Genomic DNA, 27,316 nt, shown 5'->3' with positions numbered 1-27,316 from the left:
TTACATATGGTTGCTATAAAACAACAAAAAAGGTAATTACAAAATGTACACATCACAACACGCTTTTAAGGACATTATGCATTGTGCTCATGTTCCCTTAAATGTTGTTACCAAAGGGGCTCAGCCTCTAGCCCAGCTGGAAATCTCTGGGAAGACGCAGAGACAGTTTGGCGAAAAAAACATAGGCGGTAGATGGGACAGCATGTTTGATAGAGGTATTTTATACACATTGTAGGACTGAGCAAATCAGTAAGTATATTTATATTTTGGGAACGAGAGTTTTCACTGAAAAAAGGAGACCTACATATTTAATGAAGGAAAGAGAAAAGAACCCTGTGCTGTTGAATTGGAATTGAGTTGGAATTGGAGCTAACTGGATGTGTGTGTGTGTGTGTGTGTGTGTGTGTGTGTGTGTGAGAGAGAGAGAGAGAGACAGAATGACTCCTAACCCCTATAGCAAAGAGCACATCTAGTACACAGATCTTGGTCTCTAAATACCAATTCCCAGTAAAAGGAATCCAGGATTCTCTAAAAAGAAAAATAGCTGATTCTAGGTGCCTGGAACATCTTGCTGTGTTAGAAAGGGAGAAAGTGCTCAAAAACTGATGAAGACACATGAAAAGGACACAGATAACAACTTGAAGAAGCTCCAAACACTTTGAAAAACAGAAATAATAATGATAGTCATGGATTAAAACACATTAAGTTAGAGTATGCCTCTGGTAGGGCAGAGGAAAAGTTCTCCTTGCAGAAGAATACTAACTAGTAAATATAAAATAAAAGATAAAAACTAGAAAGGCACCATCTTGCAATCACTATAGTAATAATTGATTCAGGCAAGGGTCATCAATGGATGCCAAAAGACAGAATGAACAGAGAGTCAGATTCAAAATATCACCCCCCACAAATGAGTTATTACACACTAAGGAGAAAGAGAACTTCTATAATAAAGAAATCTGGAGAAACCTTCTTTCCAGTGATCATACTTAATGTTACCAATAGTGGGACTGACTAAAATCAGGAGCCTCCTGATATGATGCACCGAAGACACAGCATCATCTACTTAGTATGATTGTCAGAAATATTGCACCTAAATCTAATCATTAGGAAACAATCAAATTCAACTTGGGGGACATTCCACAAAAAAATCAGCTTCAATTTTTAAAAAATGTCAATGTCATGGAACACAAACACAAAGTTGTAGAACTGTTCTGGATTAAAGGAGACTAAAAGAACATTAAAAACTAAGTGAAATTGATTAGATTTTTAGATAAACAGCAACAATAAAAGCTATGAAGCACATTACTTGAACAACAGGGTAATCTGAATACGGACTTAATTAGATAATCATATTAATATTAAGCTTATTTTGTATGATAATTTTACTGCGGTTATGTAGAAGAGTATTTTTGTTCTTAAGAGATTTATGCTGTATTATTTAGGAATATCATGATACCTGTGATTTATCTCTATTCAGGAGAAAAAGAGAACAAACGTGGCAATATAAAAAACTGCTGTGCTCAGGTATATATATAATATAACATATATATAATATATATGCTATTGATACAAATATATGGTATATAGATGGTACTATTCATGTAACATTTATGTACATTTGAATAATTCTAAAATAAAAATTGGTGAAAAAAAATCCAATGTTAGGGAAGTAAGTGGAGGTATAAAATGAATTAAGATTGGCCGTGAGTAGATAATTGTGGAAGCTGGGCAAAGGAGTCATTATACTGTTCTCTCTATTTTTATACATGTTTGACATTTTCCACAATACAAGTTTTTTAATTGAGAGAGAGAAATTGAAAACCATCAACACAGATTTTTTTGAGTTTTGCCATAAAGGAGAGCAGAGACATTGAGTGATCCAGGGGGAAAGAGAGGTCAAAGGAGTTGGGTTTCTTCTTTTTACTTTTTGTTTTGAAATAAATTTACACTGACCCAAATATCACAAGAACAGTAGAAAGAACTCTAGCATTTCCTTCTAGGAAGTTTTTTTTTAATAAGATGAGAGATGTATACAATTATAGCATGTGTCTACACTGATGGGGAAAATCCACAGGGTGGGAAAAATTGATGATGCAGGAAGGAAGAGGGTAAATTGATGAGTAATGACATGGAGTAGGTGAGATGGGATGGCAGCTAGTGCACCAGGAAAGGACCAGGCTTAGGTGGATGCAAGGCCATTTCACCCATAAGAAGCAGAAAGGCAGACACCATGGATTCAGTGCAGGTGGCGGGTGGATGCAGCAGTAGAGGAGTAAGGGAAATCGCTTTTAGTTGTCCCTCTTCTCTTAGTAAAACAGAAAATAAGGTGAGAGTGAGTTGAGGGCATCAGGTGTTGAAAGTTTGGGAGATGAGCAATGGGTGTGAAATGGTACTCTAGGATCCTGCCACTTAAAGTAGGGTCCACTGGCCAGCAATAGTCTGTTTGGAGCGCAAAATCTCAGTGTCCTTTCATTTTCCCAGAGCAACAATGCAGTCAGAACCTGCATTTTTAACAAATCCGCCAGGTGATGCAGACTTGCATTCAAGTGTGAGAGCACTTGGCTAGGGGAAAAATGGGGTAGCATTGCAGAGCAGCTCTAAGGACCCAGTTGAGATTAAGGTCATAATTTTGAGTAAACCCAGTCAGTAGTTTTTCTTTAGCCACTTCATGGGTGTAGGTGCAGAGAAGGCAGAGTACCGTATTTAATCAAGGCTGAGGTTTCAGCAGGTGAGTACGAAGAAGGTGCAGGGATGTGAGGGTGCAGGAAGTGAACTATCTTACAACACAAAACTGTGGAGTAAATGTAGTTGATAGGTCACCAGTCTTTATTCTTTAGGCATCTATACTCCCTAACTCTTTGAAATCTTTACTTCTTTCAGTATTACTGATTTTGGCTTTGAGTAAGAACCATTTTAGGTTAAAATATAAGGGACCCTACAGGGCTGCAGTGAATAAAAATGTGGACAGGTTCACAACAGACTCAAAGAAGCTCTTCATGAGCTATAGTCACTAGTAAGCGGGCAAGTTGTCCCACCTTGAATGATGGTAGGACTTTACTTCCTTCATAGAAGAATAAATATTATTTACTTGACTGCACATCATCATCTTTTATATCTCTACTGTAATTGTGAGCAATTTTAATGTGACAGTGTTTCCTTCCAATGCATGGGGATAAAAGTAGCAGAAGTGCACTGTAAAAACCTTGAATTTGAGTTGTAAATAATGTACTGCATTGACTGTGCCATTTGTTCTTCAAACCCTTTTCTCAAGATGGAGAACAAATCAAGCAAAAGTATCACTGAATTCAAATAAATGTACACAACACAGAGCAATACCTTGCCGTGACTTGAACATGCTGTATTAGGTGTTCATTGAACACCTGAAGAATGAATGAAGGGCCAAATGAATTGTAATGACATGGGAAATGCTGAAATCAATAAGAGCTTTTTAAAAAAACTATTGCTATATGTTTCTTTGCTTTAAAATTGTTTTAACTCCTTAAATTTATCTCCACCTACTTCTCTAAATTCTCTTGAGAATTTAAGCTGAAACACTATTCTTAAGCTATTAAAGATATGGGAAAATAGAAAACATTTGAGAAGATATTTAAACAGCACTCTGGATATGGTAGGTTATATTAATTCTTTGCTCTTCTGACCTTTCTATACTTATCTCTTTCTTCATTTAACTCCTTTACTTTTTTCTCATAATCTTTGAATTGTTTTCTTTCTTCTTCAGTCCACACAGCATCAGGTTTTGCCATGAAAGCAGGTTGAGGAATCACCTGAGGATATGAAGAAAAGCATATATTTCAGCTTAAACATAAATGCAGTAGTACAGTAAAAGCTCAGAGTTTTTTTTTTAAAAGCCCTTTAAAAGGATACAGTCCTTCACATTGGCAAGGACAATGACCTGACATCTTGGGCGAAAGGCATTTTAAAATTTTACAACAGTTTTTCTGTGACTTAGGTGAAGGTGAGCAGGGCAGGATATACCTGGACTCTTAGGTGACAGACTCAGAGGGGTGTGTTGGAATCTTTATAGCGAGAACTACCCCTGAGCTCCAGGAACACCTATGTCAGGTATCAAAGAAAATGTTTCCTGGTATATCTGGACAATTACCAATGAAGCAGTATTCCTGCCTTCAGCAGAGACCAAAACCACTGTAGTTACTTACTTTTATTGATTTGTTTGTGTCTTGTCAGATTGGAGGGCAAACCTGCATTTTCAAATTTATTATCTGTCTAATGTGGTTCGTTTTTGGTTTTCTGAGACAGGGTCTTGCTCTGTCTCCCAGGCTGGAGTACAGTGGTGTGATCACAGCTCACTGTAGCCTTGAACTCTGGGCCTCCTCACTTAGCCTCCTCAAGTGCTGGGATTACAGGCATAAGCCACCATGACAGGCCCTAATGTGGTAGGTTTATAAGGTACTACGGAGGTTGTATAATATTTGTTGCTGGAGAACTTCTAAAACCCAGGTTTATATAGGACAAAAATGGTAAAACTTAAGTAGCTCTTTCCACCCCATTCCACCTTCCATAAGGATGAACAGAAATATCACCATTCTCAAAATATCTTCCTTCTTGACTTCCAGAACTCCTCCCATCATGTCCATCAGAGCTCGGAGTCTTGTATTGGCACCCTGGGAAAGAGCCAGAATCAGAGAGGAATGCTGAGACAGAGACCTGACATTCCAGTGGCTCCAGAGGCAGCTTCCCACCCAACATTAGAATAACTGCATTTGGGATTGGGGAAGGTGCCTAGAGGAGAGAAGGGGGAAGGAGACCAACTGAGATTCAAGTGACTTCTGACCATGACAAATGTGTTGATGGGTTATTAAACCAAACTAGGAAGCAGTATCCCTAAAGCAAAGAGGGTCTTAGGTCCTGTGTAAGCAAAGCTGCATGCCTGTATCAGAAGCCAGTGCTCCGTTTCACGATTCATAATCAATTCTTCTCTGGCTTTGTGCCACGGCATAACGTGTTTGTGGGCTGTAATCTGAAAGAGAAAATGTCATTTCCTGCTATTATTCTTACAAAATTCAAACTAAACGTTCCTGCCACATACTGTCAGGAGGCTAGAAGATACTCAGGGGATTAAAGGGACTCTGCAGACTTTGCACCCAATTTTCTGTTTTGGAATAAGATAAGGTCTAAAATGAGAGAGTTGGAAAAATAGATCTTTACTTCTCTATTAACTCTCAAAGCTTATGTTCACCACTAAAAAGATTATAACAGGGAACCTGATAGATTAAGGAGGGGTGGGAGCGGGGCTCAAAGCAGTGCCATCTAAGCCAAATTCTGAAGGATAAGGGTCCTAAGAGGTTGAGAACTTGGGGCATTCAAGGGACTGTATGAATGAAATTGTGACCAGAATGGAGCCAGGCGGGAGAGCAGTTGGGCAAGAAAGGGGGTGGGGGTGGGCATTTAGGAGGAGGCTTGTAGGCTTTATCCTAAGTGAGGTGAGCAGCCACTGCAAGGGGTGAGGCAGAGAAGGGACATAGTAAGTTTGGCTTGCAGCAAGAGCACTCTCCTAAATGTAGGATGGATTACAGCCCAAGGAGAAGCAGGTACAAAGTGACTGCCCCAAGCAGGGCCCTCCAGAGAGCAGCAGAGTGAGGTCCCTGCTGTCATCTTGCTCCAGAGTTTTAGGTCACATAGTGAAAGTCTGGTTTAGGAAAAACGACCTGCTTAAACAAATACAGCAGAGTGCACAAGTTAAGAGGATGAACTGTAAGGCATGATGGTTTGGGTCCAAACCCCCAACAATGACACTTACTAGCTTTGTAACTGTGGTCAAATTACTCAAACTCTCTGTGTCTCACTTTCCTCATCTGTAAAATGAAATATCAGTACCTACCTTATAAGGACTTACAATGATAAATTCACTTCAATCCAGCCAGCATCCAGCAGAGACTGTAAAAATATTTTCTATTACTTCTAAATACCACTATTATCTTTTGCCCCTAGAAGTCAAGTTGGTTTTATGTGAGAAAAATTCTTTGAATATTCTTTAGCATTTTTTTTTTTACTTTTAAAAAATGAAATATTGTCAGATTTTAATTGTTTTCTTTAGGCATTTATTTTCAACTGCCTCTGTGCCAAAATCTTTAAAGAAGGCTGTCCCGAGAGCCCCTCTCTGTGGGATCCACACTGCCTGAATGACCTAGATCACTACTGGAGCTCCACTGGCCTCGTTCCCGCAATGTGACCCAACCACTCTGGGTACAGGCACTGGACCCAAGCTGGGCCAAGGAGCCCCTTCCCAAATGAACTGGGAATTGGGACTAAGAGATTCTAATTCAGACCAGCTACTTTCTCATGTGGAGGAGATACAAAGTAGAAATTGCCAGAGGAAGTAGAAATGCAGAGTGATGTGAACTAAGAGATGAAGAAAGAAGGCTTCTGGACCTCCCACGAGGCTCCAGTTTTTGGTTTCTGCTTCTTCCTGGGCTCAGTGTCCGAATCTTCCCTGGACTCCATAGGATTCGTAAAAGAAATTCTCATTATTGCTGAGGCTCTATCACCTCTTTCTGTTATCTGCAACTGAGAGTGCTACCCAGTACAATCACTTCCCATACAGTAACCAAGGTGAACAAATAGGAGCTGGGCAAAGTCTTCTGAGAAAGAAGGGAAGGGAGAACACAGCTAGCCAGTACCTCCTCATCTTGCACAACAAGCGTCCTCTCTGGCTTCTCACAGTCTTCAAATTCTGGTTGCCAGACTGCTTCTTCCAATTCCAGATCAACAATAATTTCTCGAATTCGAACATTTCTTTCCTTCACGCGTGTAATTTCAAACTCTTTTTGTTTATATGCAGCATCAAACTCATTATTGAAAGCAGTTTTTACCTTGTAAATGATATCCTGAAATATTAACATGTTACTGAAAACACATCACTTATTATGTCTTTACCGGTAACATGATCCCACAATTATACTTTCCCTCTAAAATCATTCCACAAATTATCTTTTAAGATGGTAAAATGAATCTTTCTAGAATACTACTTACATTAAGTCATTCCTTGGCTCAATAATCTACAGTGGCATCCAAGTATGGGTAGGATTAAGGCTACCACATAATTGTTAGACCATAACCTACTTCCTGAAATGTAAATTGTAACTCCATGTGCAGGTTGACAAATGATGAAGTGGGTGATGGGTACTTAGAGGCTCATTGGGCTATTCTCTCTACTTTTGTACAAAATCCACTATAAAATATCTAAAAAGCAATATACAGGATTTAAGTTGGCATGTGTCTTTTCTTTGGAACCTGGGTTGGAGTAGATGTGGAAAAGAAGAGATAGTTTGTAGAAAGTATTTGGAGAGCCTGCCAGAGAATCACCACCACACACAATACTCTTCTTCTATACGAACACATCATTCTCAGGTAGGAAAGACAGCTGCGCTAGCCGACTGGAGTATGCAATTCCTAAGGTGCCAGTGGGACCAACTGGATTGCCCCACTCCTGCTGACGGGTCAACCCAAAGTGGCCTTTGAGTTATCATGGGAGTTTAGTCTATATGTCTATCCTACTGAAGACGAAACCATTAAAGCAGGGTGAAAAAATGATCTTAACAGCTAGCACGAGAATTTCTCTTGGGCCGAAATTACCTCCTTGTAGGCAAACACCTTAATTAAAAGCAGCAAGAAGGTGAGACCCTGAAGGCAAAAACTGAGCAACAAATGAGGTAACTAAATAGCCCTGAGTGTTAATGAACAGAAATTTCAGGGGTTAGAGCAGAAAAAGAAAAGGATAGGAAGAGAGAGCTTAAGAACATGGCAGGAGACTAGAACTCAAATAGAAGACGTGGCTGGAGGGCTTTCAGGGCTTTCAGGGATTGCCAGCATTCAATTTCAAACTATCTTCATTGGCACAATCTCAGTCACTGCATTTTCAAAAACCTTCAGTCAGGGTTTCTACATGTATAGACATATTCTGAGACTGTTTGGTGGAAAGTTAAGGAGTAGGAGCTTAGAGCCAGAGGGACCCCACACCTTATCCTTGAACCCCAGAATTTACAGAAATTTAGAGGAAATTGTCTTTCCCCAGGTTAAGCAGATAGATAAACAATAACATCTTGATCTTACAAGGAAATCCTAATTGACATTTGGGTATACTGAGAAAACGAAATTCTAGTGTTTTCTTTTCTCTTTGAGCTTACTGATGTTCAAAGCAGAATGGTTTGTGGTGTCAGCTGTTGTGGAATGCTCTTTAGAAAACTTGGTATCACAGTAACCTAGTCCAAATGGTTGAATGCAACTCTTGTACACAAGATCTGTCTAAAGGACATGGCTATGTATTGTTATTTAATTAATTAATTATTTATTTATTTAATTTATTTATTTAGAGACAGAGTCTCGCTCTGTCGCCAGGCTGGAGTGCAGATCCAGCTCACTGGCATGATCTTGGCTCACTACAATCTCCGCCTCCCCAGTTCGAGCAATTTTCTTGCCTTAGCCTCCCGAGTAGCTGGGATTACAGGCATGTACCACCATGCTCAGCTAATTTTTGTACTTTTAGTAGAGACAGGGTTTCACCATGTTAGCTAGGATGGTCTCGATCTCTTGACCTCATGATCCAACTGCCTCGGCCTCCTAAAGTACTGGGATTACAGGCGTGAGCCAATGCGCCCAGCCTCCTCTATGTATTTTTAAATCATCATTTGATTGGCATTAGTTTTCAATGTGAGGCCTTGAAAGCCACGTAATGTATTCTAGAGATTTTTGAGGATAAAAAGAATTCACCCACTTTCAGTAATATAATTTGGTTGATTTTCTCTTCTCTGGAATGAAGCTGCAATTGGCTTGACAATAAAGAGGTATCTACCCCAAAATCAGTACTCAGACTACCAAGCAGGTAATTGGGCAAATTGCTACATTTTACTGTCTTGTCTTCCTCTTCCTCTTCTTCATCATCCTCTTCATGACGCTTTTTAACCAATATAACTCCAGACTGAGCCTCTACAATTTCCTTCCGTAGCTAAATGTAGAAAAAGATGACACAGAAGTTATGCAATAACAAGAATCCTCTAAAGGGAAATTTTGTGACAACTTAATTATTTCAACAATCATTTTAATTTGTTGAATTGTCTTGCCAACAACTGAAATCAAAGTGATGAATAGATCCCAGAACTGCTGCAGAAGAGATTAAAGCTTCAGAACTGATACACGATGGATAAATCAAAGGAATAAAAATTGTCCTTGAGGGTGTGTAATATTTATATCTTTCTGTCAGTATGACACCTGCTTGTAAATATTTTGAGTCTTTCTTGGTACTTAAATATTAAGAAATATATATTGTCTTTATATTTTACAAAGAAACCTGTTCACAAAGGACTGGTGGGTGAAGGTTAAGAAGAATTAAGCATGCCTTCTTTTTGTTTCAGAAAAAGAGTGGGTGCACCGTTCTGACCAAAATAAAACTACACTGAAGGGCAGTGTTTTTTTTTAGTGGTTTGACAGAGATTATTGTTTAAAAAGTGGGATTTAGGAAAACCACAATTCTATCAAAACAAATTCTACTTTATCCTTGATCAATTATCTTAAAAACAATCCCTAGTGACAAGGGAGGATGAAAAGGATATCTGTGGATGAAGACAACCTCTGTGCAGGATAAGAGCAAAACCCCAAATCTCATTTTTTAAGGTATACCCTCATATTTGAGGGCTAGCCAGTGTTGTATAAGATATAGGTTCCTTGATTTATTGCGTGGATACAGGCTCCTATAGTCATTAGAATATATTCTACAAATTAACAAGAAATAAAAATATAAATACATACAATACCTAAACTTAAATTATATCCCAACTCAAATCTGAACAAAGGAGACTCTATAAAATAAAGCACATCACTTATATAAACACACATATATTTAAAATAGTACTTTGAGACACTCTGCTTCAATCTTCTTTTGTTGTAAAACTCTTTCCAACTCTTTCAGCTCTTCAACCGTGCGTGATTTCATCGGGAAGTTTTCAACCACACAGGGGATATGAAAACACTTGGGGAAAAAAACGCAAGACAAAATAAACTCATTTGTAGAATAATTGTGCATTTCTGGGGTTGAGTAGGGGATGTTTTCTGTGATTAATCATGCATGGGTAAAATTGTCAATGGAAACCTTTTTAAAAATAAAACAATGTATTCCATGAGTATTGGTATAAACTTCATATAAAATACTGTGCTTTTGTGAAGGGCTGATTTTTAGGTCAGTAGTTCTCAACTAGGAGCAATTTTTCTCCCTCCTTCTTTCCCCATCCTTTTCCCCCAAGACATTTGGCAACATTTTTTATCTTAATTAGTGGAGGCAAACAATGCTACTGTCTCCAAATAGAGGCCAGAGATGTTGCTACACATCCTGCAGGGCATAGAACAGCCCCCACAACAAGAAATGATCCAGCCCAAAATGTATGGCTCATGAGAACCCTGTTTTAGAGCAATACTCAAATCATACAAAATGTAGGGTGGCCGTATACTTCATTGTCTACTTTTGGAGCATATTTGAAAGTGAAAGGGATGCTGATAATAGTTACTCTGGGATCACAGACATGACCTGAGACTTTTGGTCACCCTACACAAACAGGGAAATTTTACTTGAGGGCATCTCAATGAGGAACAGCTCTTTAGAAAATGCGAAGGCAGGCACAGGCAGAAACGTGAACCACATTTCGTCTACCGTTCAATCTGTGTGAAATGTGAGTGAGCAGACATCTATTAAGATCCAGATGCAGAGGGTGTCTGCGAGGAAAGGAGGAAAAGAATGCTAAGACGGATCTTCAGAAGTGATGGCTGGGAAGCACATGGGGACTGAGCACAGAGGGAAGGAGCCAAGAGACAGGGACATATGCAGGTGAAATTCAGTATAGGAAGGGGCAAGTCATGCTCTCAGTGCTTTGCTATGCCTGAATTTTCTTAAATTTATTTTTAAAACTTTCCTGAGCTTTTGATGACAATTCTCATTAGGTTTTGTACCTAGGGTTCTATCTGTTACCTTAAGAGCTCGACCTTTCACAGCCATCGAATTCCAACATTCTTCTTTGATAAGTTCAGCCAAATAGCTCTTGGCTAGGTTATGCATCTCTATATCCTTTATCATCTTGAAGAACGCAGACAAAGGGAAAAGATAAAAATGAAAGTGTGGCCTCAGAAATAATAATCTCCATTGTAAACTCATTAACTGCACCTTCAGTGGTAGAGTCTGGTTGTCTTTCTCCAACACTTTGAGCCACCTTGCACTGAGATGCACTTTCGGGAAACACATCTCTGCCTTTGAGAACATCTCCTGAAGTTTGTCTGTAGACTTGGATTCTCTTCCTTGAGGACACACAGTACCTCTAAGGATGGTCAGGTTGCATACACAAGTGAAGCGGGGTGTGAGGATGGATGCACTGTAGTGGTGAGCTGCATGGTTAATGTGCACAAAGTCTGCTGGTTGGAACAGCAGTGAAGCAAAACCACTGAGCAAAGTCTTCCTGTTTTATTAGAGAGGTCTGGAATTCATATTTTTATATGAAACTGCCAGATATTTAAATGTTGGCTTAAATCTCGCCAACACACATTTGAAGTGCGTTTGTGACCTCTGTCTGGGAGTCTTTACTGTACTTAATTATTCTATTATTTACGTCCACAATAAGAAAGAACCCTCTACTACTCTTGGGGATCATACAATTTGTGTTATTTTCCACTTAAAAACATGTTACTTCAATTAGTTTTACTTGCTTACGTAATCCCATTGCTTATTATTTAAATAATTAAGTATTCCTATTTTAATACAGTTTGCTGAAAGACCTGGTGTGAAAGTAAGACCTAACAATCTTTAGTCCTTAGGATCCTTTTCAGGATCTCTGTGCACTTCATTTTTTTTGGCAGAATTATTAGCAAACTAGCTAAGAATAATGTCTCGTAGATTTAAAATGTCTTTTTTAGTACTTCTTGTGAATTTCTATTTATTTTATTGTCTGATTAAACGACTTTAATTTGCAATTCATTTCTTTTTGATTCTGACCCAGTAAGTTAATAGCTAATATAGTTTTAAATTATTTCTTTCTAAATAGACAGCTGGCTTGGCATATCAGTTGTCAGGACCTGCCTGATTCCCAGCCCACTCGGCCCTCCTCTCTCCACTGCTGAGGCTGTTTATCAACTCCTCCAAACTCAGTCCCTAATACTGTGTCCAGGTTGTCATTATCGGGCTTTGGTCTTTTTCCTATTATTGAGATCCTGGCCGGGGCAGGGTAGTAGCCTAGTCTCTCATTCACATCCTTGACTGGCAGGTGCCACTAACTCCTCCCAAGGACTAGTATTCTGATCATAAACATGCTGAAAGCTCCTAAACAGCTGAGTTTATGGTGCCATTTGCTAACACTGTTCTCTACTGGACCACTATTGTGCCTAATCTGGTGTTAATATCTCTTCAAAGGCACAGAGCTCAAGAAAAATAATAAACAATATGAGGGAAACTAGCATGTGGAGGGCCTTTCTCTGCACCAAATCCTGCCTCAGAGGATCAAGGAGAACTCTTGAGGGATGAGCATGAATTTGGTAGTGGCAAGTAGGGGCATCTGGGGCAGAGGCACAGGGTGGCAGTGGGGGAGGTAGGATGAGTTTGGCAATGGTAAATAGTTCAGTGGGCCAGGGGAGCAGGTTCACTGTGTCAAGTAGTCATATACAGCTTGGAAAGAGAAGCAAATATACAGTGAGGGAGGGGGCAGGCACCGAACCCACACACATTGCTGAGTGGTCAAGATGACTTGGCTGGGAGAACCTGGTGCAGAATAGCAGGGGGCATTCTGAGCCTGAGCCAAGCCAGAGCCAAGGAGGAAGAGCCTCCTAGGAGGAACAGCCAGGATCCTCCTGGCTCTGATCTTAGCCAAGTGGCTCTAGCTCTCTAAGCCTCTATCTAAGCCTCAATTTTTTCAAGTGGGGCAAACTATCACCTACTTTTTTGAATTGTGATAATCAAAATAAATAAATTCAAAAAGCTCCTAGATTGGTGCCTACCTCTTGTGATAAGAAAATGGGACTTTTTTCATAGCTTCCTGTTGCACAATCAATAAAAAAGCCAAATTCTTTACCACAATATACAACGTCTTCAGGGGCTAGGCTCTGCCTACCTCCCCTACCTCATTCCATGAGGCTCTCTCCCATCCACCATGCTTCAGCCTTTCTGGCCGTGCTGTTCCTGGAATACTGCAAGTCATTTCTGCCTGTGGGCCTTTGCTCTTGTTGCTCCCTGTGCTTGACATTCACTCCCCCCCAGATCTTTGCACAGCCAGATGCCTCTCTTCCTTTAGTTCTCAACTGAAATGTCAGCCCTTTGAAGTGGCTTTCTTTGACCACAGAAGTAGATCTCCCACATCTATCAGAGCATCCAGTTTGTTTCCGTCATATACTATGTAGAGATTTGTTTACGACCGGTCTTCTTCAGTACATTACCCCATGAAATGTGTCTGTCATCATTATTGTATTCCCAGCACCTAGATTAATGTGCCTGGGACATGAATAAATGTTGCAGAATAAACGAAGGAATGATTATCCCAGGTAAATTTTATAGTACTAAATCAGTCTGTTGAGATACTCTTGTCCTAATTGTTATCCACTACATTTCCTCAACTTCTCAGTCTCATGTCATTCACTAATTTGACAAATCTCCTCATTTCTATATCTTCACCTCAGTCATTAATAAACATGTTTATCAGGACCAAGTCCTGGGGCACATGGTGGAAACCTCCCTCCTAGAGGCATCAGTCAAATAATCAACCTCCTCTTGGTGTAGTTGTTTAATCTGTTATAATCCACCTTAACTGTCCTTGAATCCAGCTATCTTTCATTCTCCTGTGTTTTTATATTTGCAGATTCAAAAAATTAACCTGTACTAGCAGGTTGAGAAAGAGGTAGCTTCAGAATATCCTGTGTAAAACACACTTAGGGCTTTTTATTTAAAATAAAATCCATATGAGCAAACAATTTGATGTGACTGCCACAAAATAATACAAAGGCTGAATTAATAGAAGTATAGTATGAATGGAAGTTTCAGTTTATGCTTTTCTCTACACTGGACAGAAAATAATTTGAATTCTTCTGTGGGTACAATATGCAAATATAATTAATCTGGAGGAAAAGGGCAAGATGATGACGAGGCTATTGAAACTATAATACATGATGGTCATAGGAGCTGGGATAATTAGCCCAGACAGGAGAAGATCCACAGGGAACATGGAAATTTCTAATCCTCTACCACTCTCAGAGGGGCCATAGAGTAGGAAGTGCTCAAAGAGTAGAAGGATCAGTGAGTACAGGAAGAAAGATTTCCACTCTAATTAAGAAAGGGCTTACTAAACCAGAAGCGTCCAAAGTTGGCATGAGGTGGCTAAGAAGACTTCCAAAAATGTTCAAACATATGGCTGGCAGGAATGTCATGGAGGGGAAGCAAATGTCAGATGTCTGGCTGGCCTAGATGTTCCCCCTGCTCCAAACCCCCAAATTCAGTGACCCTCTGATTCATTACACTTACATGCACTACGTTTGCTTTATTCACATTACACTGGAAAAGGTTTTGTCATATTCACATTATTATGAAGAAGTTCCCTTTCCTATTATCTTTTTACTTCTTTCATCATAACTTTATGATGCTTAAATTACACTTTTTCATACCTTTGCCACTTCTTCCTGACTTTCATCATGAAGCCTTTCTAGTTCCTCAAGATCTAGACCAAATTCCTGTTGGTCTAATTTTGCAATATTTTCTAGTTTGTCATTTTCTTCCATCATATTCAGAATCTGAATGTTGGAATAAAAAAGGGTGGTGACAAGTAAAGAATTAAACTGTAATAAGATAATTTTCTTAGTTTCTTTTAGGCAGCAATCAATAAAAAATAGATGTTTTATTTATCTAAATGTACTACTAAGTAAAGAATTAGATTATGGGCTTATTGTGGTTATTGTAAGTTTTAAGGTTTCATCCTTAAAAACTCATTCCTCTAATAAGAAAAACTACAAAAATATATAAGCTCATCATTTCATTCTATGACATTAAAGCACTGTTGCTAGTTTGAGGTATACTAACAGCATTGTGGTTATGTGTTTTAAGAGTCTTTATCATTTAGAGACACATACCGAAATAATTAGAGATGATATGGTGTTTGGGATTTACTTCAGAATAATCAGGGAAGGGGTAATGGATGGAAGCATTGGTGAAATGATATTGGCCACTGGATGTATTATATTATTCTCTTCAATTTTGTACAAATTTGAACTTCTATACAATAAAAATTATCTTTAAAAGTTTATAACTTCAAAAAATTCAGGGGCAAAGGATACACACTGCAACACATATGACAAAATATTCATGTCTTTAATACATAAAAAGCACTTACAAATAAACAAAAACGAGGCAGACAACATGATAGAAAAAGTGGGACTTCAGTTTCAAAATGATAGACTGAGAATGAGTTCAACGATTTTTCTTTTTTGCCCCAAAATATAAAAAAGTTAAGAGAAAAGAAGTATAACATAGATAAATCCATTACTACAATGAAGAGGAAAAAAGAAATAGAATCCTTCAGGAGCATGAAAACTGTAACAACTGAAAGATGGAAATCAGATGGATCAGCAGGATGCATCATAGCCCAGAATGCCCTCAGCACAGCACTCAACAACAGGTGGAAGCTACACCAGATACAGGAACAAGGGTTTACCTGCTGGCAGGTTGATTAGTTGGGGCTGCTGCATCAGAAACAGACAGTAGAACCTGCCTGTACCCCAACCTGGTGAAGTTCCCTAGGGTCCAGCAGTAGTAGCTGGAGTGTTTGTCTCCAGGTAGAAGAAATTGGAATGAATATTTGGATGGGAGAAACAAGGCAAGGCCCAAGGAATCTGTTAGTGGCTAGAAAGAATAGAGAACTCCCCCACCACACAATGGGCTGCCAAGACACTTCCCAACACCACCCACCCCTTCTCTTTTCACTGAGAGCAGACAGAACACCTGCTAAAGTCAGATCTCCTACACTTCTTCCAAAGCAGACTGGGCTGGTATCATGGAATTATAACAGGGAGTTTCAATTATAAAGACAAGCATGAAATAATAACAATAAATCACTAAATATTTGGGGAACAACAAGACCACTGGAGAGAAACAATAAATTCAACAAATAGAAGACTTGTTGCCCAAAGGAAAAGAGTTAATTAAGCAAGAAAGTTATAATTTTATAGCAACTAGGGGTGCAAAATATTGTATTTCATAAAAAGAATCACAAGACAAGAAAAATAAATGAAGGATAACAATTGATAAGAGATAAATATGTTATTTTCAAAAGATATGATAGTCTATCTAGATAATCTAAGACAATCAAGTGACAAAATAGTAGAACTAAAAAGAATTCAACAAGGTGGTCAGAAAAAAATCAATAATATTCACATATACCAATAATATATACCAATATATAATATATACCAATTGTATTAGTCTGTTTTCATGCAGCTGATAAAGACATACCTGAGACTGGGCAATTTACAAAAGAAAGAGGTTTAATGGGCTTACAGTTCCACATGGCTGGGGAAGCCTCACAATCATGGCAGAAAGCGAAAGGAAAGGCATGTCTCACATGGCAGCAGACAAGAGAAGAGAGCTTGTGTAGGGAAACTCCCCTTTTTAAAACCATCCGATTTCCTGAGACTTATTCACTATCGCAAGAATAGCATGAGAAAGACCCACTCCCATGATTCAATTATCTCCCACTAGGTCCCTCCCACAACACATGGGAATTATGGGAGCTACAATCCAAGATGAGATTTGGGTGGGGACACAGCCAAACCGTATCACCGATGTAATAGAAAAATATTCCATTCACAAAAATGGTATAAACTATAAGATACCTAAAATAAACCTAATAAGAAATTTATACAAAGTCACTTTCGGAGAAACTATAAACTTTCACTGGAGATTATCCTTTTAAAATTGAATAAAGAAATAAATATATAATATACACATATGTAAATATTATATATTTATTGAAAATATAACTTTCAAAGTTATATATTTTAAAAGAAATAAATACATAGGCCTAGTGCAGTGGCTCATGCCTGTAATCCCAGCACTTTGGGAGGCCAAGGAAGAAGGCTAGGAATTCAAGACCAGCCTGGGCATCATAGGGAGACCCTGTCTCTTCAAAAAACTACAAAAATCAGTTGGGCATGGTGGTGCATGTCTACAGGCCTAGCTTACTTGGAAGGCTGAGGTGAGAGGATTACTTGACTCCAGGAGTTCAAGGCTGCAGTGAGCTACACTTGTGCCACTGCACTCTAGCCTAGGTTACTAAGCAAGATCTTGTCTCTAAATAAATACATGAAAGATGTAAATATATAAATATACAGATGCTCCTCAACTTATGATGGGGTTATGGCCCAACAAACCCATTGTAAGATGAAAATATCATGTCAAAAGGGGCATTTGTAGACATGATGGGCTGCGAAAACATAAAACACAATATCCAAAAAATGCTGGCAACACAGTACACTTCAGAGTATTCATTGTTTACCTTCATGATTGCATGGCTGACTAGGAGCTGTGGCTTACTGCCACTGCCCAACATTGTGAGAAAGTATGGTATCACATATTGCTACTCTGGGAAAAGACCAAATTCAAAATTTAAATCACAGTTTCTACTGAATGTGCATTGCTTTTGCACCATCATAAGGTCGAAAAATTGTAAGTTGAACCACTCTGAGGTGGGGACTGTCTGTATATATCTTAATTCAATTTAAAAAATATTCTTCAGTAAAGTTTTATCATATATATTGATATATATACACTAAAGTTCAGAGCTGGCAGGTAAATTCTTCTCCAAATCAAACTATAAGCAATATACTCGCAATCAAAATCAAATCAGAGTTTTTCATGGAGTTTGACAAGCTGATTTTAAAATTCCAATGGAAAAGTAAGTATACATAAAAAGGCCTTTTTTTTTAAAAGAAGGGCAAAAGGAGAATTATTCTCAAGATACAAGAACTATTATAAAGCTATAGTAATTAAAATAGCTTGGTATTGGCTCAAGAAAAGATCAATATTCAATCTTAGAACAGAGTCCAGAAACAATCCTATGTCCAGGGATTGATAGAGGGGAAATGGGCTATTTATTTGAAAAAAATAAAATTAGAACCATATGACATACCATTCACAAAAATAAATTATAGGTGAAATCAAAGAGTATTAGAAGAAAATATGTGTGACTTTGAAAGGTCATTTAAAATCAGATGTAAAACCCAAAAGTTATAAAGAAAACGATCAATAACTTGGATCATGCCATAATTTTAAAATTCTGCTTTATAATAAAATTATTTAAAATTTGGCACTTCATAAAAGTTAAAAGACAGAAAGTATTTGTAGTAGGATGAGCCATATATTTTTCTAGAAAATATTTGTAGGTTGAGCCACATAAAACAGCAATTGCATGAAGTTCCACCTAATAATAAGGGCTACCTTTAGATATGTCCCATTCACACTTTCATGCTCTTTACCTTTCCAACTGACTCAGATGAGATCAAACAAGGCAATCTTTGAAGCCCTGAGTTGAAGATAGCAGGGTCTCTGAATGACTGCATGGAACAGAACAGCTGCTGAGCTGAATACCTACCCAGGATGGTTACATGGGAATGAAATAAACTTCTCATCACTGTGCCACTATGTTTTTTTGAGTTTATGTGTTACCATAGGCTAGCTAACTCTAATTATCATAAATACATATGAATAAAAAATAAAAATAAAGAACTCCTATAATCAACAAGAAAATGACCAATTATCCAATAAGGAAATAGGCAAAGAATATAAACAGGAAATTCACAGGAGAAGAAATACAAATACTGTTTAGAGTTATGAAAAGGTGCTCAGTCTTATCAGTAATTAGGAAAATAAAAACAAAGGGCCAAGGAAATGATTTAAGAACTTTTTCTAAAACCGAGAGACAAAGGTTTCCTATTAAAATGCCCATCAAAGTCTAGTACATGAAAGAAGAAAACACCTAGGGTCTTGGTAGGAAAAGGTAACACATTCAAATGGGAAAACTGAAGAGAGAAACTTAAAAAAAAAGATTTGGCAGAGTAAGGAGAGCCAGCAAGACATGATAAAGCATTAGGCTTCCAACTGCGGGAAGCCATCTCCGCTCCTAGGTCTGAAGGGCAAGAGCTGGGAGTGGTTAACGAACCTGGAGAGACCCATAAATGTAGAAAAGAGATGGCGGTCATTGCCAACTCATAACCCTACAGGGAGGAAACTGGGAGAATGAGGACCCTGGTCTTAGTCTCCTGCTCTGCAATCCATGATCTGAGCCCCAAGAGGCTGACCTTCATGAACAGCAACAATGGGGTTCTCCTGCTGATGCCACTTATTGCCTAAACCCAAGAGAAAGTCAGAAGGCAAGACAGTGCATTGCTATTATCCATAAAGGCCAGCCTCTTGGGGCTCAAAGAAGAGTGGAAAAGGGAAGAGAGTCTTGGTTTGCACCAGCAAACCAAGAATACCCATTGAACATATCAAGGTGGATACCTGTACATTTCCAAACACTGTGGATAAAGACAAGATCCTATAAGTCTCCAAAGATAAAAATCTGGTTACCTACAAAGAATTGGGAGTCAGGCACTGGAGTCTCTGAAGGAAACACTGGAAGTCAGGAGACAATGGAACAAGCCTTCAACATTCTGAAGGCAAACCATCAAATGGATATGAGTGTAGGATAATTACATTTTAAGAAAAACCACATCCCACAAAATGTACCTCCCATGTACCCTTTCTCAAGAACAGAGCCAAAGCATCTGGCAGGTCTAGCAGCAGGGCACCATTCACAGTGGTACCACTTGGATGGTACCCCAGAAGCACAGCTATGTTATAAAGGATGTTCCCAAGCATGGCGCAACACAGCAGTCCTGTGTAGGAAGCTACTGAAGGACACACACCAAGAATACAAAGAAAATCAAGTGGGATTCAGGAAATAAGAGCTCCAACTTAAGAGGCAGGTCTCTAGGACAGCAGCCATACACCTGGTCTACAGAGCAAGAGCAAGGTGCTTTGACTGGAGCTGGAGGATGGAAAGCTCTAGAAGGGAGGTTGCCCAAAAAATGCACTGACAGATTGATCACTTCAGGTATTTGATTGTATTGAGAAGAATTTGTTAGCATTTTGAGTTTGAATAGGTCATAGAAAGGCTTATCCAAAACAAAGGTTAACTATTAATTCTAAGAAAAATCAAGTTGTAAAAGCAGAAATGTAATAATAATACACCGTGTGGCTCAGCTTTGAAGAATATTCAAATAACTATCATAGTATGTATTCCAAGCATGGATTTATATGTGTGCTATAGTGGGGATGGGGAGCAGTAACAAGCATAACTACTCATGTTCCATACCAGGAAGCCCATAGTTAGCATCAAAACAGAAATATCAAGAAATAACAACAGTAGTAAGAAGACTATTTAGACAGAAGTAAACAGACCAAATGAAAAAGTGGAAAGAAGAGAAAACAGTTACCTCAGGAGTACAAGTATCAGTCAAGAGAAGTAGGGCAGTGGCTGCTTAAAAAATATTATTTTTGGCCGGGCGCGGTGGCTCAAGCCTGTAATCCCAGCACTTTGGGAGGCCGAGACGGGCGGATCACGAGGTCAGGAGATCGAGACCATCCTGGCGAACACGGTGAAACCCCGTCTCTACTAAAAAATACAAAAAAACTAGCCGGGCGAGGTGGCGGGCGCCTGTAGTCCCAGCTACTCCGGAGGCTGAGGCAGGAGAATGGCGGGAACCCGGGAGGCGGAGCTTGCAGTGAGCTGAGATCCGGCCACAGCACTCCAGCCTGGGTGACAGAGCAAGACTCCGTCTCAAAAAAAAAAAAAAAAAAAAAAAAAAATATTATTTTTAACTACACAACTCAGTATTATTTAATCTGTAAAAATATAAATGCATAACTTTGGTAAAAATCAGTATTATAAAAACAATTAAGATGGTAATTTGGGGGAAGATGGGGAAAACCACTGTTGATATGAAGTGTGAATTGGTGAAACTTTTATCTTATTAAAGAACTTCACAAAACTGAGCTTACAAGCAGAGAAAGGGAGGTATAGTTCCTCAGGGTAGAACAAAATTAAGCTCAAAAAGTAATTTTAGAATAAGAGCCAAATGTATTAGAAAATGAAATTACAACACTTACAGTTTTGGAAAGTGATTTGATTCCTTCTTTTATCTCTTTCCTTTTCTTGGAAAACAGATTAACCTCCTTTTTGATGGCCTGAAACAGAACAAATGTATCACTGAACAAAGCAAGAGAAATCAGAGAGAGAGAGAGAGACAGAGAGATATATAAAGAGATACATAGATAGCAATTCTCTAGAAACAGAAACTAAAATGTGTAAAGAGTAATATAAAGTGTACATGAAGTAATACCACTGCAATACCTTGCTTAAATCTAACTGCTACTATGTAAGTGACATTAAAGCTACATGAAACACATGTCAATTATATGGCCAATGGAAAGAAAATAAGTAGTGAAAAATTAGTGAACAGTTGATTAAGGAAAACCAGTATGCACTTTTATTGGGAACTTGAGACTAGATCAATAGGCTAAATCCAGGCACGAGCTGTAATCAGTCGGTCACCTTTCTGAACAGCTGCAGCCACAGCATCCCTTCCCCTGTTCCTGGTCCACAGGACAGAGGTAGCATCCCCTAAAACTCACTCCACAGTGGAGTACTGCAGTTCATGCTTTGCTGTGGTTTACCTGGACACCATTGTTGGGTTGCATGTCAGCCTACGTACAGTTCTTAAAGCTCATATAACTTGATCTAAATGATTGGGCTGTGTTTAGGGTGTTTATTTGCTTTCAGAAAAGTTACACCTGTATGTTGTAGTGCTCTGCCGAGTGGTGTCTCATTCCATCTTCTAACTTTCCAGTACGTTTCCATAGGAAACTGATCTATTTGGTGCATCTACAGAGCACTATTTCAAACCTACCCCATGTTTCACAAATACCTCTTGGCTTTTTTGTTGTATCCAAGGAATTTCCTTCTTAACATCAGTTGGAACTAATTCATCCTGCGATGAGTCAATGCTTGCCTTCTGTTTCTGATACACGTTAGAAAAAGACAGACATGTCTTAAAGTTAAAATTCATCAAGTTTTTCCCCTCCCACCCTACCATATGTAACTGCTTTGAATTCCTTTGCATTTGTTGCATTTTTGAAAATAATCTCAAACATTTTGTCCCCAAGATGTAACATTTTATTCATGTAAGTCCTATCAGTCTGCCGTTATATTAGCCACAGCTTCCACCAAGGAAGCAGAGGTGATCAGACCAGTCACACTGTCACTACTCTTTGCCTTCTTTGTTACTGTGACCCACATGTTTCTGCCCATCAAGGCCTGTGCCACCATCTGTGCTTAGGATCTTTTTTCTTCTTTTTGAAGTCTTAATGCTTAAAATCTTTTTTTCAATGCCATCTCCTTCTGTATCATCAATGTCTCCCTTTTACAGGATCTTCACCAACAGTATCCAAACATGCTCTACTATCTCCTGTCTTAGGAAAATTACTCTCACTTGACCATAACATTCTTCTTCAGCCACCACCCTATTTCTATTTTTTTTTTTTTTTTTGAGACGGAGTCTCACTCTGTCGCCCAGGCTGGAGTGCAGTAGTATGATCTTGGCTCACTGCAAGCTCTGCCTCCTGGGTTCACACCATTCTCCTGCCTCAGCCTCCTGAGTAGCTGGGACTACAGGCATGTGCCACCACAATTGGCTAACCTTTTGTATTTTTAGTAGAGACAGGATTTCACCATGTTAGCCAGGATGGTCTTGATCTCCTGACCTCGTGATACGCCCACCTCAGCCTCCCAAAGTGCTGGGATTACAGGTGTGTGCCAACCACTGCCCCCGCCAGCCCACCACCCTATTTCTGTGCTCCCCTTTGCAGCAAAATGTCTTGAAAGAGTTTGGGAAGCCACGCTCTCCTGGCTGTCCCGTAACCTCACTGGCTAACCCTCCTCAGGGTCCTCTGCATCCCTGAACTCTTCTCCTGGCTCACCAGAAGTTGCTCTGTCCTGGTCCTCTTCTGCTTCTTGCCATTCATGCTTCCATGATGTCCTTGCCTAGTGTCATGGCTTTAAATCCCATCAGCATGTCCTTGACTCAAATCAACATATCCAGTCCCGACCTCTCCCCAGAACCCAAGGTTCATCTATCCAACAGCTGAACTGGCATCTCCACTTGGGTGTCTAACAGGCTTCTTGAGCTTAGCATGGGTAAAACTGATTTTGAATTCCCTTCATAGCTGCCCCCTTCCCCCACAGTCTACCCTATCTCCATGAATGACACCATCTTCTACATAAATGTTCAAGTAAAACAATCTAGGAGTTCTTGGGCCCTTTCTTTTCCTCTCTCTCTATGTCCAATTCATCAGTGAGTTCTATCAGCCCTACCTCTGAAACCCACCTGGAATCCACCACTTCTCTCCTAGGCACAAGACTCCTCCACCTCCATCATTGCTACCTGAATCTCTGCCTTAGCCTCCTGAACAATGTCCCTGCTTCTTATCCTTCTTATCCCCTACAGGAAACATTCTCCTCACAGCATCAAATAATCATTTCAATAATGTCAATTATACCTTGTTAATCCTCTGTTCAGAACACCTGACTCAGTTCTCATTACATGTAAAATAAAATTCAAGCTCTTTACCTAGTTTACAAAGCCCTTCATTACCTGGTCTCCTCCCGCTTTGAAGACCTCACCTCCCACCACTTTCTCCCTTGCTCACTTCAACAGCACAGGTCTTTTTTAGGTCCTAACATACCACACGCCAAGCTCTTTCTTTCCCCCTTTGCCCTGAATACTCTTGCTACCCTCCCATTGTCTTTGCATGGTGGTGTTCTCTTTTAATTCAGATCTCAGCTTAAATGTCTTCTTGGAGAGGCTATCCAGTCCAATACTATCACATCAACCTATTTTTATTCACTGAGTAGAACTTGTTACTATCTCATTGTTTCCTCTGCATTTGCTTGTTTATCTGTCTCTCCCTGCCCATCCCCAACGCCCAATTAGGATGTAAACTCCACAGAAGCAGAAATTTTTCTATCTTGTTCACAGCTATATCCTCCACAGCCTAGCACTCTGTAGGCACTCTATAAATATTTGTTAATTGAATGAGTGAATGCTGTTCTTTAGCTAGACACTTCCTAAACAACATCTGTAATACGAAAGTATAGAGAGACCATTTTGACCAAGCACGAGTGTGGGTAGAAGATTTTTTTTCCAGGCAAGCCTGGATTTTGTACTATGGTTTAAATGAGATCTGAAATGTACCATGTGCAATTGCTTTGAGAAAGGCTAAATATTTTCTCTCAGACATAGCTTATTCTCTTTTTTAAAATCATGGGATACCTGGAAAAAGAGAAATATTACTAAATATCTGCTTACAGAAACCACAAGCTGAAAACCTCTAATTTACAAACAAAGAAATGTAAGCAAGCAAGCTAGTCATATAGGAACTCAACTGTGTGTTCAGAATCGGATCCCAAATCTATGGAAACTTTTGGTGTTGTGCTTAAATAATCATTCTCCTCGCCCATGGTGCTGCTCAGGGAAATTAATAGTTTTTGGTAATAGTCCAGAATTTCACTGGCTAGGAGTCCTCCAAACCGCCTATATTAATAAAAAAGAAAACACAGAGGCTACAAAAATCATAATTTAAAAAAATCACATTTAGCTGTATTATTTTCAGGTAACTAACCATTTCAGTTTATAGATAAGTAACCAAGGAAATATGTGGACAATTCTTCACAGTGCCTTGTGGAAACTTCTTCTTCAGTGCCTACTTCTTTTTTAGAATTTCTTTTTAAAAAATTTTTATTTTTTTAAAGAGAAAGGGTCTTGTTCTGTCACCTAGGCTGGAGTACGGTGATGTAATCACAGCTTACTGCAACCACGAACTCCTGGGCTCAAATGATCCTCCCACCTCAGCCTCCAGAGTAGCTGGGACCACAGGGGTACACCACCATGCATGGCTAAAGGACTCTGCTTCTTACAGGAGAACCTTTCACGGGCTCCAGGCCATGACAAGCTTCTTGACCTTTCTAGGGTGCCCTCTCCTCACACTGTCCTCATACCCTTACTTAACATGCCCTCTGTACCTGCCCTGGCCATTGCACAGAAGAGCCAGTGCACTGGCTGAGCTCTCAGAATACACCAGGCAGTGTGCGGCTTCACACACATAATCACATGTGGCCCTCATCACCCCACGCTGCATTGAGAGTGGTATTATTACCTCCACTTAATTCACCAGGGCACTGCAAACTTTGGACGCATCAGCATAACTGGGAGGGTTTAAAAACAGATTCCTGGGCCCCACCTGCAGACATTCTGACTCAGAAAGTCCAGATGGGATCCAAGAATATGCATTTCTAACAAGCTCACAGATGCTACAGATCCCCTACCTTGGGTAACATTGATATAGATGATTTAGAGCGGTTGCCATATGCCAGCGTCACCAAGTCATTAGTCCTAGACCATGGTTTCAAACTCAGCTTTGTTTTGAGTCAGAAGTTTGGGTGATTACCAATGGATCAAAATGTCCTTCTTTTTGAGCTGCATAAATAAGGCTCCAGCACTTGTTTGTTGTTGCCTGAGATAGTATTTGTTTGCTGGTTATAAAGAATATGTTAGGACTTATATAGTGAGATAAAAGTTAATATTCTATTCAGAATCCCATGTATAAAATGGGCATGATGATGCAATCCTCAAATGAGTCTTTGTGATAAATGGCTAGCAAAATTGTTATGATACAAAATCTCCACAACATTTAACATTTTCACAATGTTGCAGAGAAGGCCCATATTTCATTACTGCTTTCATCACAGGAGGTATCATGAAATATTATTTTTTCCAAAATGAAGTGCATGATTGAAACCACCTTTGCAAAGATCACGGCAGTGAAAGAAGTCTAGCATGGCTGACTCCATCTTGTTTCTAGTCTCACAGGCTGGATGTTCTTGTTCATTCCTCCTAACCATGGGAGGAATTTAGTTTATAGTTTAACTTGGAAGCAAGGATGGTAATAGTTCCTCCCTAAAACTGATCCCCTCCTTGTTTGGGGACTGAAACTGTCTTTGATATAATCTAAGCAAAATCTAATTAGGAAAGTATATGTATACATACGCACGTGTAGGGGATAAACAGGAGTTTTAAAAGTTATCTGAGGGTCAGAATTGTCCACATTTCTTATGTTATGAGAGATAGGACTGATCACTCTCAGATATATATTAACCCTGTCTTTTTATTTTTATTTTTATTTTTTGTATTTCGGTGCTCTGGTATCTGGGGCCTTGCTGACTTCTGGAGGCTAGCCAGTCTCTAAAGATAGTAAACAATTTGCTCTGGAGCACGCTTTTCAAATGCTAACCGATCAATCCAGAGACCATATCCCCAACCACTTCCTCTAGTGGGCTTTCACAATCAGGGCCACCATTTCCCCACCCTAATCACCCCAGGGCCAAGTATGAGACGACTACAGCCAGCCCCTATGCCTCAGAACCCACTGATACTATTCAAACTGGCCAATCCTAAACCTGCCCAATCCTCCCTGTGAAAACCATACGAGAAGATCTCATCCACGTTTTCCTCCCTCTCTCAGCCTCCTGACCCACCCCAGGTCTGCCCCATGTGGTCCCTGAGCATGCAGTGTACTCTTCTCTTGGGATCTGTGAGTATAACAAACTTTCTTTGCACTGGCAGTTGTCTCCCAGCATGTTGGCCTTGCTGTACTTAAATAAAAATAAAATCTCTATTTTAAAACACTATACTACATGGGGTTACTTACTGAATACTGTACATACTTCCACTTTAGGTAGACAAGGGTGCCATCATCTCTCCCATTCACCAGAATGTTTTGTCCATCCATTGAAATTCTCATTGACTGAATCCCATGACCCTGGTGAGAATGACTCCGACACCGAGCAAACGTTTCCTAAATAGTTAAGAAATAAAGCAGAAAAATTACGAACGCAATTCTACCACATGGCTTTTCTAAAGGGGTTATATGCCCCTTTTTTGTGGATAAATCATTTTCTATTTGCTAACAGCATTTTAATTGGTATGGAAGTAGCCAATTGGCAATACATAGCATTTAAAATCCCCAGTCCAAACCACATTCACCAATACTAATTTGTTCTTCCACTACCTTTGTGTAGTATGGAAGGACTGGGATTATTATCACCAATTTATAATAGGAAATCAGACACAGAGAAGTGAATGAATTGCAGAAGTCTATAAAGCTAGGGAAGGGGCCTTC

The 27,316-nt window shown here is 39.4% G+C and overlaps 1 protein-coding gene across 6 annotated transcripts in view; it reads right to left on the bottom strand.

The window, feature by feature from the left end:
- The window catches only part of CFAP43 (cilia and flagella associated protein 43), a 108,630-nt gene that overhangs the window by 28,516 nt on the left and 52,798 nt on the right, over window positions 1-27,316 (bottom strand). For 5 of the 6 annotated variants that reach the window (XR_651926.3, XM_009215317.3, XM_009215314.3 and 2 more), the window contains exons 16-27: window positions 26,862-26,992; window positions 24,525-24,672; window positions 22,009-22,101; window positions 21,191-21,268; window positions 14,656-14,781; window positions 10,994-11,098; window positions 9,887-10,003; window positions 8,753-8,983; window positions 6,660-6,866; window positions 4,910-4,999; window positions 4,563-4,643; window positions 3,660-3,785 (exon numbers count right to left, since the gene is read on the bottom strand). Coding sequence is in view for 5 of the 6 variants with exons in the window: in XM_009215317.3 (XP_009213581.2) it covers window positions 3,660-3,785; window positions 4,563-4,643; window positions 4,910-4,999; window positions 6,660-6,866; window positions 8,753-8,983; window positions 9,887-10,003; window positions 10,994-11,098; window positions 14,656-14,781; window positions 21,191-21,268; window positions 22,009-22,101; window positions 24,525-24,672; window positions 26,862-26,992 (1,533 nt within the window). In the remaining variant the exon portion in view is untranslated. Of the gene's footprint in view, window positions 1-3,659; window positions 3,786-4,562; window positions 4,644-4,909; window positions 5,000-6,659; window positions 6,867-8,752; window positions 8,984-9,886; window positions 10,004-10,993; window positions 11,099-14,655; window positions 14,782-21,190; window positions 21,269-22,008; window positions 22,102-24,524; window positions 24,673-26,845; window positions 26,993-27,316 lie in introns of all 6 variants that reach the window. The other variant, XM_009215316.3, reaches the window with a different exon arrangement.

Source organism: Papio anubis, chromosome 11, assembly GCF_008728515.1.
Source record: "Papio anubis isolate 15944 chromosome 11, Panubis1.0, whole genome shotgun sequence".
In the NCBI taxonomy this organism is placed as follows: domain Eukaryota; kingdom Metazoa; phylum Chordata; class Mammalia; order Primates; family Cercopithecidae; genus Papio; species Papio anubis.
This window is presented reverse-complemented; position numbering and strand designations above follow the sequence as displayed.